A 16470-nucleotide genomic window follows, 5' to 3' on the forward strand; every position below is an offset into this window, starting at 1 on the left:
ATCACCGAATCAAAGTCTGACGCCGCCAAGAGTTTTGTCAAGTCCAACTTTGTGTCAAGAGACGCGGTGAAATCATAATGCGCTGGTCCTGATCGACCATATTGATAAGGAAACGACACAAAATCCTTAGCCACATCTATGCATTGGGTTATATCGCCCTTCAGTACTTTCCCCCTGCCATTCCAAAGGTCCATCCGCGAATAGCCGTAAGTGACTGGAACCCTCTTAACCGAGCCATCATCCTGTTCAACATCTTCTTCGCGGTGAACTACTAACTCATTAGGATCAGGCACGTACGGGGAAACATGCTCCCAAGACCATGCTTGCATAAAAGAGGCCGGTATGTAGGTCTCGATCTTATGATTTGAACCCACTGTCTGGAGGTCTTGGCAGAACAAGTTCAAATGGCGATACAAACCACCTAAAAACATTGGCGTGAGTGGGAAGGAAACGCCGCGAGATAACAACACTGCCATCAGCACAAGTACACTTTTGATTTATCTTGGGGATTGTACTCGAACACATCATGACAAATCCAGAATAGGATATAAGCAGCCAATTCAACACGAGGGTCCATCTCTTTCCGCTCAGGAGGGAGCACTTTTCATTCTACCAACCGCGGAGCCCAATATTTAACCCAGAGGGGAAAGGAAGTGTGTCGATTGGTTTTAGTGACCCACTCGGGAGCTGTTCTCGGCGGTTGAGCTGACAAGCCATGAATCGCTTCATGAGCATAAATAGAACTGGCAAGCAAGCGCTCACCCTGTGGACGCGTCGAAGGGGGTTTCTTCTTCTCTCTGACCAACGCAGCCTTCCCTTTGGCGGCAGATGATGACGCTCCTTTCTTACCCGCGCCAATAATCTCTCGTTCCCCTCCCTTTTTCACCGGCACTGGTCCTTCCTCACCATCTCACTCCGAGAGGCATCTTTGCAGTCCAACAAATAATCCCGCAATGCCTTGTCCTCATCGGTCAATGCTCCGTAAACTTCCGCCTCGTCGTATGAATGACTACCATGGATAGGTAACCTTGTAAGGAAGACTACATCCTCCAAAACTATGGTTGCCTCTCCTCATGTGGTAAAGAGAGTGTGAACAGGAGGGGCCTAACGACAGAAGAGCCGGTTTAAATCACGCATGCACCTCTTCACTTCACGTTTGAGAGACGAGTTTATAGCTTCATCAATACCTGCCTGACGAAGAATCACCGCGTGACCCGGATTGGAGCGAATATAAGATGTCCAATACGGCCATATCGGGTGAGTTTTTGATTCAGAACGGATGTCAACGGTGGGGATATCATAGTCACCACAGTGAATTGCCATTCGTGGCACCTTATTGAATGAGAAAGCATCCATGGTGTTCGATTCGGGTTGCAAAAGCCACCCGGGAGTAGATGGATAGGGCAACACAGGAGGGTTTAGAAGGAGAGGAATTAAGACATCGTCAAGAGGAATAACGCGCTTACCTCCACTGAGCCCCCTCAGCTTTAAGGCGCGTTTTATATTAGAACCGCTGGTAAACTCCGCGATTGTATATGACTGACCATTCGCTGGAGGAGGTAGAAGAATATCGTCCTGCTCTGTATACTCAACCTCTTCAGAACCCGCGCTCATTATTTCTTCAGACTAGTCAGATTCCTCAGACGAACTACTACTGGTAGAACTACTAGACATGGCGCGTGAATAGGTGTTAAGAATGAAAGGAAGAGAAAAGTTGTAAAGGAAAAAGATAAGGGGAAAAAAGATCAATGGATATATATATATAAGTCTCAAGGTTCGAACGTGGCGGTTACGAAGTGGGAATAATAACTGACAGAAACTGAAAAGAAGAAGAGGAAAGAACTGCATGATGTAGAAGATGAAACGCTGCTCGGGATCGTTGAGCTGATAAAAAGGGGAGAGAATCATCATCCCTGGTTCCCAAGCAAAAAGAGGGGAGGCGCTAGAAAGAAACATATGACTACTGGGCTATTTTACAAATAACCCAATAATCAGGGGACTAATGTTGATACATGAAAAATAATATCCCTTAACGGGCTTGGGGTACCCCCAAAGGGGGTGGCAATCCTAATATGAGACATGGGGACTTGGGGACTAAGCCCAAGCCCAAATGAGAAAATACCCATGAGACGGAAAGGACAAGGAAGAGATTAATGAATAAGAAGAAGGTTATATTAAAGAAAGAATGGCATTAAAACTATTATGGAGGTTTAGGACATGTGGCATGATGTCATAAAAGTAATGGGCTTTTGGAAAGTCTATATAAGGAAGGAAAAGGTACAATGGAAAGACAACTCTCTTTCTTACTATTCCTAGAAAGCTGAGGTCACTTGGTGTAGCTAGGACGGGTAGAACCAAAACTAAAATCACCCCTCAACACTCTTCGAGAGTCGTAAGTACCGGAATTTGAGGTTTGCTAGACTTTGTTTATTGCAAACGATTTCCTATCTCACCTTGATCTTTGATCAAAACAAAAATCACATATAGGCTTACGTGTGGGAGGCAGATTGGTTTAAAGTCTTCAATTGAGTTGAAGCAAGTCTTAGGTTGTACAATACATCAGCTAAGGGAATCAATTGCGCAAAGTCTTGCAAGATTCAAGAGGCGTAAGGAGTGCGACTGTAACTGAATTATTGTGACGGTAGATTCGGTCAACTACATTCCAGTCTGATATTTTGATATTAGACTAGTGTCCGTAGCGACTTAATACAATTTGGTGTTCAAGTATGGATAAGGTCCCGGAGCTTTTCTGCATTTGTGGTTTCCTCGTTAACAAAATTTCTGGTGTCTGTGTTATTTCTTTTTCCGCATTATATTGTTTATCTTTATAATTGAAATATCACAGGTTGTACGTAAATCAATCAAAGTAGATACGTCCATAGTAATTGTTGGATACGACTTGATTGATCTTAGATATTGATATTTGGAATCGTCCAAGTACTCTCACAGTATAATCAGGTTCACAGACTTGTCTCCGTTTATATATTGATTGCGAGAGAAAGAGATATAAACTCTTCATATAATTCCTGATTGAGATTCATTAAGTTGTAACTCTCAGAACTGTATTTGAGTTTAGTCCATACAGGTTGAATTGTCTAAGAAAAAGTTGATGGTGTATTTTGTTACCCCCGCATTTTCAATGTATATTTAAATTTGTTTATATCGTAAATGAGCTCATAGTCCCTTATAGTGTAATTTATAAGTACATATTTATTTTCCAGCAGCTGATGCTTTATTAGGTTTCATTTCAGCTATTTGAAAGACGTGGAGTACGGATAACTTTTGATGCCACGGTTTTATTTGGAATATTCTTTGCAAAGTATTGAGCTTAAGCAGTTATAGTGTTAGTTACCGAGTGAATATCTGCAGGAAATTTTGTGAGAATTACATTAAACTGTGTATGAAAATTTTGGTATGTCATACATTAACCATCTTAGTCGTCACTTGAGTTACAAGTTGATTAGCTTGAAACTGTGATAGGTTTGTGATTTTTTATGTTAACAATGGAGAGTCCAAAAACTTGAAGGATTTGTGGAGGCCTTTATGGTTAGTAATTGTTGATGGTGGATTTAGTTCAGGGATAAAATTGTAAAACCAAATTTATGCGCTGACATCCTGCCAAGGATAAAGCCATTGATAAGTGATGAATATTTCTTCACTTTACTAATTCACCTAGAATGGAGCATGTGGCAACAATCCCAGTGTTTTGTGAATTAAATACACAAAATTCATCCAGGTTGGAGCATGTAGCAACAATCCCATATACCCTGTGAATTTATAGCATTATTAATTAATGCGCGATTAGCCTTGTATTTCCTGTGTTGTTCCCGCAGAACCCTCATTATTGGTGCGGCATGACGACTGAATGTTGCTCTCAGCAGAGTGACACGAATCTCCAAGTATCGATAATGAGGCATGCACGAAATATACGTACAGGATACATCTCTCGGTGTGTTATACTAGCCCGATTGAGCATCTGGGTTGTCCATGTCAGTCTCAAAAACAATCACGACCACGCAAGTTGGCCGTATGATTTAACCAGCCTAGACGATCCTCAGCAGGAGCAGGCTACCACCTTAATGACCACCAGCGGGCCCGTTTTTGCCATGGTCGGTCGAATACATACCACGCCTCCCAAACAACCACTGAACGCCATCCTAAAGTAGGATGGTTGGGCTGGTGTGGAGTAGCTTGGAAAATCTTGTACGCACAAGACTTCCAATGTCGGTCTCAAAACAGATCGCGGCCGTCCAACTTCGCCCGCATGGTTGGACGATATAGATCGTCCCATGACCGGTTGGACAAGCGTTGTCCTGCACACCGGCGGACCCCCTTTTTACTTACTTGACCGACCTTCTCACGACCTAGCCAGGAAGGAGCAAACGCTTGCTCGAAGTTCGACCGGCGTGATGCTTTAAGGGTCACAGGAAAGTCCACTAGTGTCTTAAATTGATCACAACCATCCAACTTCACCGGCATGTTTGGATGGCTTAGATCAAGCCTATGACCGTGGGACAAGTACACACATGCTCACCACCGGCTCAATGTGGGTCCCACATAGTCGGCCTCCTCAAAGGAGGAGCATAGCTTGCCAAACCGTTAGGTTGAAGTCGTGTACACACGACCGATCCAAAACCCTAATTAGGGTTTGCGGCATGTGACATGTGTCGCCAATTGATCACGAGCGTCCATCTTCGCAAGCATGGATGGAGGGTGTAGATGTAGAATTAAAAGGTCCCGAGCATGTCAACATGACCGTGGGACCATCTACACGCATGACCGATCGACCAAGGCCAATCATGGTTGAACGTCTCGAAACGCGCTCCCGAAGTAGGCATGTCGCGTGGCTTACAACTCCTTTGCGGCAACGAATTTCTGCCGCAAACCGATCTCAACCACTCAACTTTGCTGGACAAATTGAGTGGCTTAGATCACATCTTCATGGGACAGTGAGGTACAGACATGTACACCGGCAAGCCGTCTACACGCATGCCCGGTCGGTCCTGCCAAAAGCGTCTCCCATGCTTGGATTCGACCAAGATGAAGAGTGATGCTTGCGCACCTCTTCAAAACCCTAAAACTTCATCAATGCTTCCGTCCAACTCTACCATCTTGGTTATGCAGCCCAGGATAGGAGTTAGTTGGCCAATAAGGTGTCGTGGTGATCACCATCCATCACTCTACCACATCATGTGATCGGCCAAGGGAGGGCTTGCCTACGCAGCCTCCAAACGATCACTTGAAGGTAGTTATGCGTGCAGCTGTTTTGAGACGCTTAATCCGCGGCTTACTCCGATAAGCTTTAAAACAGCGATGCTTCATGCATATTGAATATATTCGATGCATTACATGCATAGAATACACACGATATTTCATAAATATCGGTTTCTCAAATAACTTAGTTATTTAACCTAGCACCGTATGCTACCTTCTGTGGGTCCCACGATCCGCACAATCGAGACATCAAGCATGTCACAAACTGGGAGATACATACCGGGGTATTGGTCTGGCGGTTTACAGCGTGCAGCGTACAACGCGCCATCACAAGAAAGTGTCAGGAAGACATGGACGGTTAGTAATGATGGGAGAAGTGGGCAAAGACTGATCGTGTGACACTAACACGACTCCACTACTCCATCACTCCACTTCCTCCACTTCCCACGAGAGATGAGGGTTAGGCTCAATGACTCGTATAAATAGGTTCTCCTCCCTATTTCCAAAAAACAGACAAGACAGAAACCAAGTGTTGATACAACGTATTCAAACACACAAAGCTTTGCTTACATTATTGCAAGCCAGTTCGGTATTCTGTTACAAGTCATAAACAACCAACACCTTCACGATCTCAACACCTTCTTCGCTTCCCTCCCTAAGATCAACCCCATCTCCTTCACTTTGTGACCGAAGCAAGTCTGGAACGACCATTTCTTGGTTTAGACCTGAATTGTACAGATTGCTATCTCGAATCAAAAGCACTCCCCTGCAGTGCATTTGTTTAGGGTTTAGATTCATTTCTCATCCACACACCCCAAATTACCAAAACTAGCAGAAATAATTTTCACCCATAAACGGTAATATAGATTTCATTCATAAGAGAAAATTTTAAACAATGCGTCCCATGTTAATTATATATGTGCCAAGTACATCCATATATACTTCTAGGTTTATGTTTGTGAGTCACTACAGTCATATTTTAAATATGGAAAGGCGTGATTTTGGATATGCTCCAGAATGGTATCGAGGTAAAAGCTTTTACATAAAAGAAGATTCTTGGGTCGTACGAATATTAACTAGTGTTTCCTAGACGAATAATTAAGACTTCTAGTTTGTAATGCTGTGACTATTCTACTTATAACTTATCCTCACTTATATTTCCTTTATGACATATTTTGCTCGCAATTTATCTGTTTTCTCTTTTATATTTCTCCGTGACTAGATGATCGAGTGGACTCGCTTGGAGTTTAACTCCTGTGGATAAACTTTCCAGGTATTAGAAATTGAGAAAGAGCGTAACAGATCCTTCAACGCTTTGGTGATTTTCATGCTGGTTTAGCGTAGAGTGGACTTTAAATTCTACCATTCAAACGTTTTATCTTTTGATTTTCCAATCATTTAGTAATGAGGGAGTGGCGTTGGGGTGGGGTGTTATAGAAGTGTGATCATTAAATTGGTTATTTCCTTATTATTACTTTTAGTGATTTATTCAATTGAAGCAAAATAAGAAAAAAGGAAAAAAAAGGTTAACTTTCATCTGTTAATAAATTTTTTATGACATCCATTGTTTTAAAATAAGCTTTCAAGTTTTTTCTTCAAGGTCTATTAGTATTAAACTCCAATGGAGTATATGTTTCTAATAATTTATTCTGGGATTATCTTTGAGGGTTATTACATCCGGTCTAATAAAAAACCTCTCAGAAAGTATTCTAGTGAGGAAACTAGGAAAGAGAATGCACACTGGAAAGCACCAGACATACATAACCACAAAATAATGTAGATGCACCATAGATTGCAGAGAATAAACCTTCAAGTTGCTTTAATTCTAAGAGATGATGTAAGTACTTTTGAAAGAGGAAAAATAGGACCAAGTTCGACAACAGATCCACAAGAGCCGGAAACTGTAGATCTACTTCAAGCAGCAACATGGGCTAAGAAAGAGAACTTCAACAATTTCGGTATAAAGGCGAATGTGAAAGCCCGATAGACAGTCTGAATGGGAAATCAACATCCATCTTGTGGCGCAGTAGAGCTATTTTGGAGGAAACAAATAAAATATAGCTAAATCTTGTTAGAATTTTCAAGGTTTTTATTTTGTTCATAGAACTGATAATATTGTGGGTGAAAATTTAGTAAAGAAAGTTAAATCTTTTGATCGTAACCGTAATTGATACGTTATCCCCCCACTATGTATTGTTCATAAACTCTCATCAGATATCCCCCCACTATGTATTGTTCATAAATGTAGTATCAGGAGGGCCAACCAGTCCCTCTCTATACTAGATGACTCTACTAACGATGTAATTCCGACTTTAACCTTAGTTTTAATGAAATCTAACTTACATAAAATAAAAAGAAAATACACTTTTTTTTTGATAAATATGAATTTTATTGCATCAAGGGGAAATATTTTTGTGGTAAAAGACTACAAATTACTAGTGAATAGTTTTCATAACATTCTACTGCAGTAACAGTTTCCCTAACCGATTATCATTACTACTAACAAAAGTAAAATAGCAATAACTAAAATTTGCAGCTAAATTTTTTATTTCCTTTAAAATATTCCTATTTTCCAATTGAATAAGGAAGCAACCCTTAGTGTATATTGAATGACCATTTTAACATCAGCTTTTATGTGAATCTTAGCGAGGTGTTTTTCTTTTTCCATAAGTAACAAAGCTTCACGAACAACCATGCACTCCCCAACTCGTGAATTCAATATTCCCATTAGTGTAGCTTCCTCCCGACTCTTTTGCAAACACCTACATGATCTCGAAGTACAATCCCAATTCCAAGTTGATTGGTACATGTACAATGGTCAGATAATGAACTGCACTCTTGTTAATTTTACTGCTCCCCATCTTTTTATTAACTTTCTCGTTTTTGCGTAACAATAGTTTACCATTTTAATAAGATGTGGGAGTAGTCGATAATATCAAGGTTACACGGTCACTTACCAAAATAAATAAATAAATAAAAATGAACCTTTCCTTTTATTTGTATTATTACAGAAAGATCAGGGGATGGTTTTATAACATTTCCATTCCCGCCTACGCTAATTTCGACTTTTAGTGCGCAAATGGTTTTATAACATTTCCATTCCTATTAGTGCGCAATTGGGCAGAGAAATACTATCGTGCGCAGATAGCGTGTCTTATACCATTCATCAGTCATATCACTTCTGGCATTCTCAGTGGCTGACCACCACCATCAGTACAGCTCCCGCCAAACGTTTCCTCTTCTGCAGTCAAGCTGTAGAGCGTTCATTTTCTCCGCTCTACTTCCCTTATGAAATAAAATCCTAGATTCAGAAAAAAATAGGGTTTTATTTTCCTCTCGTCACTGAAAATGGCGGATTCGGAGAAAATCATGAGAAGATCTCCAAGAAATCACTTGGTCTCTCCTTCTTCTCCAAATCCGTCGAGTTCTGCATGTAAGAATTCTTCTTCTTCAACTTCTAGAAGATCTCCAAGATTTTCTTTAACCCCCAATGGCGATTCTTCTTCGGTGAAAAAACCTTCCAAGAAGAAATTAAAGCTTTCTCATGACGTGGATTTGAAATCAAAGAAACAAAAAAAGAATGCAGCTAACTATTCTTTCTTTATCGGTGATCCGATTCCTCTTGATGAAGCTACAAAAAGATGGCCCTGGAGATATCATGCAGATGAGGTAACATTTACGGGTACCAATGTTCTTTCAATTACCAAGTAAATTGCATCTGTAACTACTAGTTGTTGATTCTTTTGCTTTCATGTTGATACATTATTGATGCGTTGTGGAAACAAAATGTTTTATGCGTCTTCAATAGAAATAATTTTAGTTTTGAAAATTCGGAAAGATTTAGAAAAATCTCAAGAAAATGATACAAATCGTTGTGAAGGACTCACTTGTCATCTGATAACGTTCTGTGTGTTTGAGAACTAGGAAAATTAGTGTGGTATTGTGAAACTTGTTGAATTATTTGGTTCTTGTATGGGAAACGAAGTTGAGTTTGAGGTTGTATTTGAGCAGCTAATGAGCATTATGCTTACCAACCATGGAAATCTGAACAGAAGAGATGATGAATATACAAGACAAAGCGAAATTGCAAATTTCTAAATCTTGTTTTATCGATGGTTTAAGTTATATCACCTGATTAGTTCATTAACAAGTCCCTGTTCATGGGTCACCATTTAACCTTAACTAAGCATGTCTATGTTCTTGCTTTTATTTGTCAACTTACTGAACGATTCTTAGTTGATGAAGTTGAATAAAAATGGTATGGCTTCCTATTTGTACATTTGAAGTCATCATGAGCAATGGATACTTAATGGATGACTTTAGCTGATGAATTGCATGAATTTCGACTTCCTAATCCTATCTACACTAAGATCTTACAATTATTGTGGGATTGTTTGATTTGAATCAAGTAGGATGCTGGTTAAAAACTTATACAGTTTCACACTGTTTCTAGTTGGTCACTGCAATTTACTCGCTGGAACCATCGGAAACAGAATGCCACGGTTGACATTTCATTAAATTAGCGTTCATTAATGTCCTCTATTATGGTAGCAATCTTCTTCTGTCACCATTTCCTTTTGTTACTCTCTTTCTTGTTAATGAAAAAAAAATCACAGGTATGAAATTGAGACACATGGGAAAGATGTTGTTAGTACTTCTTTTGATATATTATAGTGATTCATTTCGTCAGGCCCGTCCTGTTACAATGATATGCCGGTGCAAGGTCTGTTATGTCGCTGTACTGACCACCTAGACCCCTTGGTATAAAATATTCGTAAAACTGCCACTTCTGGATTTATAGCTGAACTGAACTTACTTTGTTGGCAATTTGTTTCGTATATCTTTCTTCTTTAGGCAAAGCAAGTATTTTAATCAGATATACAATATAAGTAGGAATTCAGAGTTGCGCCTAAATATATAGTGCATTTATCAGTTCTCATATTTGAGGATCTTTGAGGACTCACATAAAGTTATTCATGCAGTTGCACTAACTCTAGAAAAACTATGACATATTGAATATGTTTTCAGGGCGAGAAAGGAGGACAAAATTACATCGGCAGGATCTTAGAGTTTTTTAAAACAGAGGAAGATGAAGATTATGTTAGGGTTCAGTGGTTCTACAGAGCTGAAGATACTGTAATACTGCTGATACTTTCAAGTTTTATTGAACAGCTCGATCTTGTGTAATCATCTTCTGATCATTGCTTACAATTTTCCATGTTTCAGGTTATCAAAGATCAAGCTTCTTTTCATGACAAAAAGCGTGTATTTTGCTCTAATTTAGTGAATGACAATTTACTGGATTGCCTTGTTTCTAAACTTGAGATCGCGCAGCTACCTCCTAATGTAAGAATTCGTAGTGTTTTTAGGTTTAGTGAATTAATAGCTCTTAATGAACTTTTGTTATTAGTTAATGTTATCATTGGTTGTGCAAAAGAAGTTGGTTAGGCTGTCATTGCTAATAACCGCATCACATGTTACTTTGGTCATTTTACATTTTCTGGTAACTAACATGATTCCACTTTGTGGCAGGTAAACTTGAGATCATCAAGATATGTTGCATCATGTGACTATTTCTATGATATGAACTATTACTTGGAATATGCAACTTTTTGTAATACGATGACTGGTAAGTATGTGATAGTAATTTTAATATTGCTTGACTTGGAAGTTTCATGTCATTTTTCTTCACCACACATCACCGTGCCCCAGTGGGAATTTGGTTTAGAAGAAAATTCGACACCAGTGGGAATTTGGTTTAGAAGAAAATTCGACATCCAAGGAGAAGCTTTCTCCTCGGAGAGTCGTAAGATCAAGTGTCTATGTTGATCCAGCACTATACTTAAATATTACAATAAGCTTCAAAATAATCATGAAATGTTGACTCCATCAGACAACTATTATACAGTACATGAATTATAAAGGAAGTAATAGTAGTTAGTCTGTGATTGGTATTAATATTATTATAACAATATTATTATTATTGTTATTAATATCATCAGAACTATTATTGTAATCACTTTTGGATTTTGTAGCTGTTTATAAGTGTATGCTCAAACATGTCGTGTTCTTTAATTTGATATTTTCAGAGGTGGAATGGCATGAAATCTTAATATAGTTATACATGCTAAGTATTGTCTGGGATTTTAAGTGGCAATGTGCTTAATATTCCTTGGTACATGTACTTGTGCGTGACTGATTGCATGCATCTCTATTTCTTTCAGATAGCATCACAAAGTCTAATGACTTAGCCCAATGTACTGACATTCAGACAGTCTGTAACAATGACCACAGTAATCTTGGCAAAGTAGATGTAGTCGTATTAGACCTTTACTCTGGTTGCGGCGGAATGTCAACTGGGCTCTGCCTCGGTTCCAAGCTCTCTTATGTTAATCTTGTCACGGTAATTTTTTTAATCAATTATAGGTTCTAGTTCAGATCGTTAGTCTAAGAAACTCACCCTTGCAATTAAGCCCCATAGAAGAGAGTCTATACAAATGGCATTTATGCCAATTTCATGGTCTGACCAACTTTTTTGTACATATGTTTTTTTTTTTTTTTAAATATAGAAATGGGCTGTTGATACTGATGAAGCTGCCTGTGAGAGTTTCAGACTTAATCATCCCGAAACAAAGGTAACTAAGTTTTGTTTCCTGATCTGCGATATGTTGGTAACCCAGAAAATGTTTTAGTTTAATGTTAAATTTTCTCTTTGAACAGATTAGGAATGAATCGGCAGCTGATTACCTTGATTTATTAAAGGAATGGGAAAAACTCTGCAAACTTTATAGGATTGACTGTGCAGAGATTTCACCAAGCTCTAATTCTAGAACTTCAAGAATCAAGACAAGATCAAATGCTGATAATGAGATTTCATCTGATGAATTTGAAGTTTCAGAACTACTAGATATCTGTTATGGTGATCCTAATGAAACAGGGAAGCGTGAGTTGACATTTAAGGTATAAATCATTTCCAATGCTTTGGACGATTCTTAAGTTGAAACACTAGGACCTTTTAGTACAAAAATGGAAGACCTAGGTTTCAGTTCATTTTTCTGTTTTTAGGTGCGCTGGAAAGGTTACGGTTCGAGCGACGATACCTGGGAGCCAAGTAAAGGATTGAGGTATGCCATTTTGAAGTTAACATGAAGCCTACTCTGTTTACTGTGTATACATTTTTAGACGTTGTTCTTCCCTTTTTTCCTCGCAGTAACTGCCAAGATAAGATACGAGATTTCGTAAGAGAGGGATTTAAAAAGAAGATACTGCCACTTCCTGTGAGTGTCATTTGTGTTGCTTGTATGGTGATATATATGCAAACTTTGTTTCTTAGTAAGTTTGTAATTTCAGGGAGATGTTGACGTTGTATGTGGGGGTCCACCATGCCAAGGGATTAGTGGCTATAATCGCTTTCGGAATGTTGATGCGCCTCTAGATGATGAAAAAAACCAGCAAATAATCATTTTCATGGACATAGTAAAGTTTTTGAAGCCTAAGTATGTGCTGATGGAAAATGTTGCCGACATATTGAGGTTTGCCGATGGCGTGCTTGGACGCTATGCTTTGAGTCGTTTGGTTCATATGAATTACCAAGCGAGAGTTGGGATTATTGCTGCTGGTTGTTATGGTCTTCCACAATTTCGGCTGCGTACATTCTTGTGGGGCGCTCATCCATCTGTGGTAAATTAATTCACATTTTTTGTAATGTTACGATCTGAATTCATCAGAACTTCTTCTGATACTGTTTGCTGGTTTGCAGAAACTGCCACAGTTTCCACTTCCTACTCATGATGTCATTGTGAGATATGGTGGTCCAAGGGAGTTTGAGGTGCAGACTGGTTATCCATTCATCATATCATTTCTTATCACTGCATTTCTTAAGCTTGCAAATGATACAGGTTTGGGTCGACCCTATCAGGGCTGGCGTGTAAAGATTGCTCAACACACCTGCTTTTAAAAGCAATATTTTAAGAAAACAGCTGTCATGACGGTTACAACCGCTTGGTGTTATGATGTTAAGGGCCATAGACCGTCATACCATTATAATGGCTGTTTCCTGACATTGCTTTTACTCTGACCATAAGTACTATTAGTTATATGTTTTTCTATGTTAAAACAAGTTATTGACTCAGGGTCTATCCACACCCTGGCAGAGTGAAGGGTAGTAGACATGATTCAAGAGTGCTCAATGTTAACATGATTTGTTAAGCTTAAATGTACGTTTAATCACACGTTAGGGTCAAGTTTTGCCAGTTCTGACCATAATTGCCTATATTCTTGCAGCGTTGTATAGTCGCATATGATGAAGGCCAACCACGAAGTCTAGAAAAAGCACTTGTTCTTCGGGACGCTCTATCCGATCTTCCAGAAGTATGTACCTAGCTATGTTTCAGTTGTCTGACTTGATGTTTATGATGTTAGACATTATCCTTTTTTAACGTTTTCAGTAATTTTAGGTGACAACTCATGAAACTCGTGATGAGATGCCTTACAAAGAGGATCCACTAACAGAGTTTCAAAAGTACATTAGATCAAGTAAATCTGGTACGTTTCTAATGCTTTCAAACAAAGATGGTAGAACTCATTTTGAAATTACTTTAAATCCAAAAACATGGTCAATCTATTATAAGTGATGTCTTGCGAGCTAAAAAAGCCAGCTAAGCAATATATTCGAATCATCTTGCCTTGCATTATTCCTCATACTTACAATATGTTTCTAGCGCCTTACCTCATATCGGCGATTTTTTTAACATTTCATAGCAATGAAGGTCAGAATTTAGTCATTTACCACTTGGTGATTTAACTCGATTTTCTAGGCTTCTATAAGATGTCCATAAGAGATCCTTCTGTCAATGAGCAATATTTTTATGCAAATGTATCTGCTTTTTGCATTTGCTACTCTACTTAATCTGTGTATCCATTTTTTGTTTTTGTTTTGCTACCTTATTATATAGCTACGTGTCATGTACATTTTGAGACAGCTAGCTGTGTGATACTCTGTCCTTATCTAGATGTATTTATCAATTATTATGCAGAGATGCTATGCTCTGGTTTGAAGGATGAAGTTAAGATAGAAAGGTCTATGCTGTATGATCATTGTCCTAGTCCATTATCTGAAGATGATTTTTTGCGTGTTTGTCAAATCCCTCGGAAAAAGGTTAGTGACTGGCTAGACGGAAGGAACTGTTTTTGTGTTTGATTCGTTCGGTATATCTTACTGTTGCAAATTACAGGGAGCAAATTTTAGGGACCTCCCTGGTGTAATCGTAGGATCTGACAATGTTGCTATATTGGATCCAAAAAGGGAGCGAATACTATTAGCATCAGGAAAGCCATTGGTGAGCAGTCTAATTTTGTGCACACTTCTGTAACTAGTGTATATTTGACATGTTAATTTGACTGGTTGATTAGTTAACGGATGGCCTCGTTACCATCCATGTTTAGAATCTCGACCCTCGTTACATAACTCGCAAAATATTAAATCAGCGGTGTACATTAAAATGTCATGTGCACACTCGTTAGAAAGTGTGCACAAAATCGAACTCGTGAGGGATTTTACTTCTCTTGGCTTTTGGTTCACATGTATTGTGTCCCATGGTACTGTACACTACAATTACTATCTTTTTACAGGTGTGTTGCTTTGCAAGTAAAAATGCATATTTAAGATTGTTTGTGCTCTTGCAGATGGCTATGTTATTTTGTTATCAGTGATGTTTTCATTCCATTAATCTTCTGTTTGGGTTACATATAGGTACCAGACTATGCCCTGACATTAGGCCAAGGAAAGTCTCGAAGGTAGTGCATTTCCCTTGTATGGTTTGGAGTATAATTTTGAGAAATGTAGGGAAGGCTCTAAAGGACTTGAGTGTTCAACTCAATGTAAACTGTGACTACATGCTATTGAATTGTTGCTTCCTAATCTTGTAGACCTTTTGCACGGTTATGGTGGGACGAGACAGTGCCGACTGTAATTACTACGCCAAATTGCCACTCCCTGGTACGAATTATTTGCTCAAGTGTTTATGTTCATCTGTAGAAACTTATTCTGAGTTGTCATACCTTAATCTTGCAGGCAGTGTTGCATCCTGAGCAAAACCGGATTATTAGTATACGGGAGTCTGCAAGGTTGCAAGGCTTTCCTGATTATTACAGGTTTCACGGGAATGTGAAGGACAAGTACGTTTTCTTGTCCATTATTCAATTAGTTGTTCTGTTTTTCTTTTCATATAACGTTTTAAAGTTTCTGTCAATGTCGACGGGTTGTTATTCCTTGCTTATTATTCAGTGTAAAACCTGCAAAGAAGTTGAACATTAATGTGGCATACTCATATGGGGATACTTGCGTAGAAGAGATAGAAAATATGATTGAAAACTCTCTTTTTTATTATTTGTATCTTACCCCGATGAACACTATAATTATAGAAATTGAAACTGAGTGTGCACACCTGCCTAAATGGATGTGCATTCTGTCGTATTGCTCATATGCACCCAAAAACAAGCTATTAAATTACAGTGAGCTGCTAAAATCTTAATCATCCCGGACATTCAAGGACCATATTTTTGCTCAGTTATCACTTGGCAATAATTTGACATGCAGTACTCATACTCATCCAACCTTATTCCTTACTTTTATCCATATACAATTCGAATCATTGTTGTTTTACTTTGGCAGATATCGTCAGGTGGGCAATGCAGTTGCTGTTTCTGTTTCGCGCGCATTAGGGTACGCATTAGGAACTGCATGGCTGAGACTAAGTGGGGATGAACCACTTATGATGCTTCCGCCCAAATTTTCCCTCTCCAACACTAATCAGTTGTTTCATTCATTATCATCACCTTCTGAAATTGAACAGCAGAAGACTGAAGAGTAGATAGACATAATTCTGTGTATACTTGCTGCTCATTGTACTGCATAATTTTGAATACTTTCGGTAAGAATAAGCTGTAAGCTCTAGTCAATATCGGCCGGTGAAAGTGTAACTCTGAATTCTTAATGTGAATCTAACCTCAATTTTTGATGTTTTTAATATTGTGAACACACAAATCACGAAGGCATCCGAATGCTCACAACCAATCATCGTAATCTAGAGTGATTTGTGATGATGATATCCTAGTGTTGATTCCTTGGCTCAAAACCTTCAGGTTTATCATAGCCTCATCTAACAACTCCATGCGAGGCGTTTGCGCACGGGATATAGGTAAAAACAAAGAAAGCAAAATGTATAAGTAAAGATCCATGGGGTTAGACAAAATATA

The 16470-nt window shown here is 38.9% G+C and overlaps 1 protein-coding gene across 1 annotated transcript; it reads left to right on the plus strand.

The window, feature by feature from the left end:
* Positions 1-8562: 8562 nt before the first annotated feature.
* On the plus strand, positions 8563-16232 carry LOC113294748 (DNA (cytosine-5)-methyltransferase CMT2-like). Its single transcript, XM_026543124.1, has 19 exons — positions 8563-8883; positions 10243-10350; positions 10441-10560; positions 10747-10843; positions 11439-11617; positions 11784-11849; positions 11935-12174; positions 12280-12338; positions 12425-12491; positions 12565-12894; positions 12974-13042; positions 13498-13584; positions 13671-13758; positions 14250-14371; positions 14448-14552; positions 14966-15009; positions 15142-15211; positions 15287-15390; positions 15887-16232. Exons 1-19 carry the CDS (start codon positions 8563-8565, stop codon positions 16083-16085), a joined length of 2475 nt encoding a protein of 824 aa, XP_026398909.1. The 3' UTR covers positions 16086-16232.
* The last annotated feature ends 238 nt before the right edge of the window (positions 16233-16470 follow it).

The sequence above is a fragment of the Papaver somniferum genome, chromosome 7, assembly GCF_003573695.1.
Source record: "Papaver somniferum cultivar HN1 chromosome 7, ASM357369v1, whole genome shotgun sequence".
Taxonomy (NCBI): Eukaryota; Viridiplantae; Streptophyta; class Magnoliopsida; order Ranunculales; family Papaveraceae; genus Papaver; species Papaver somniferum.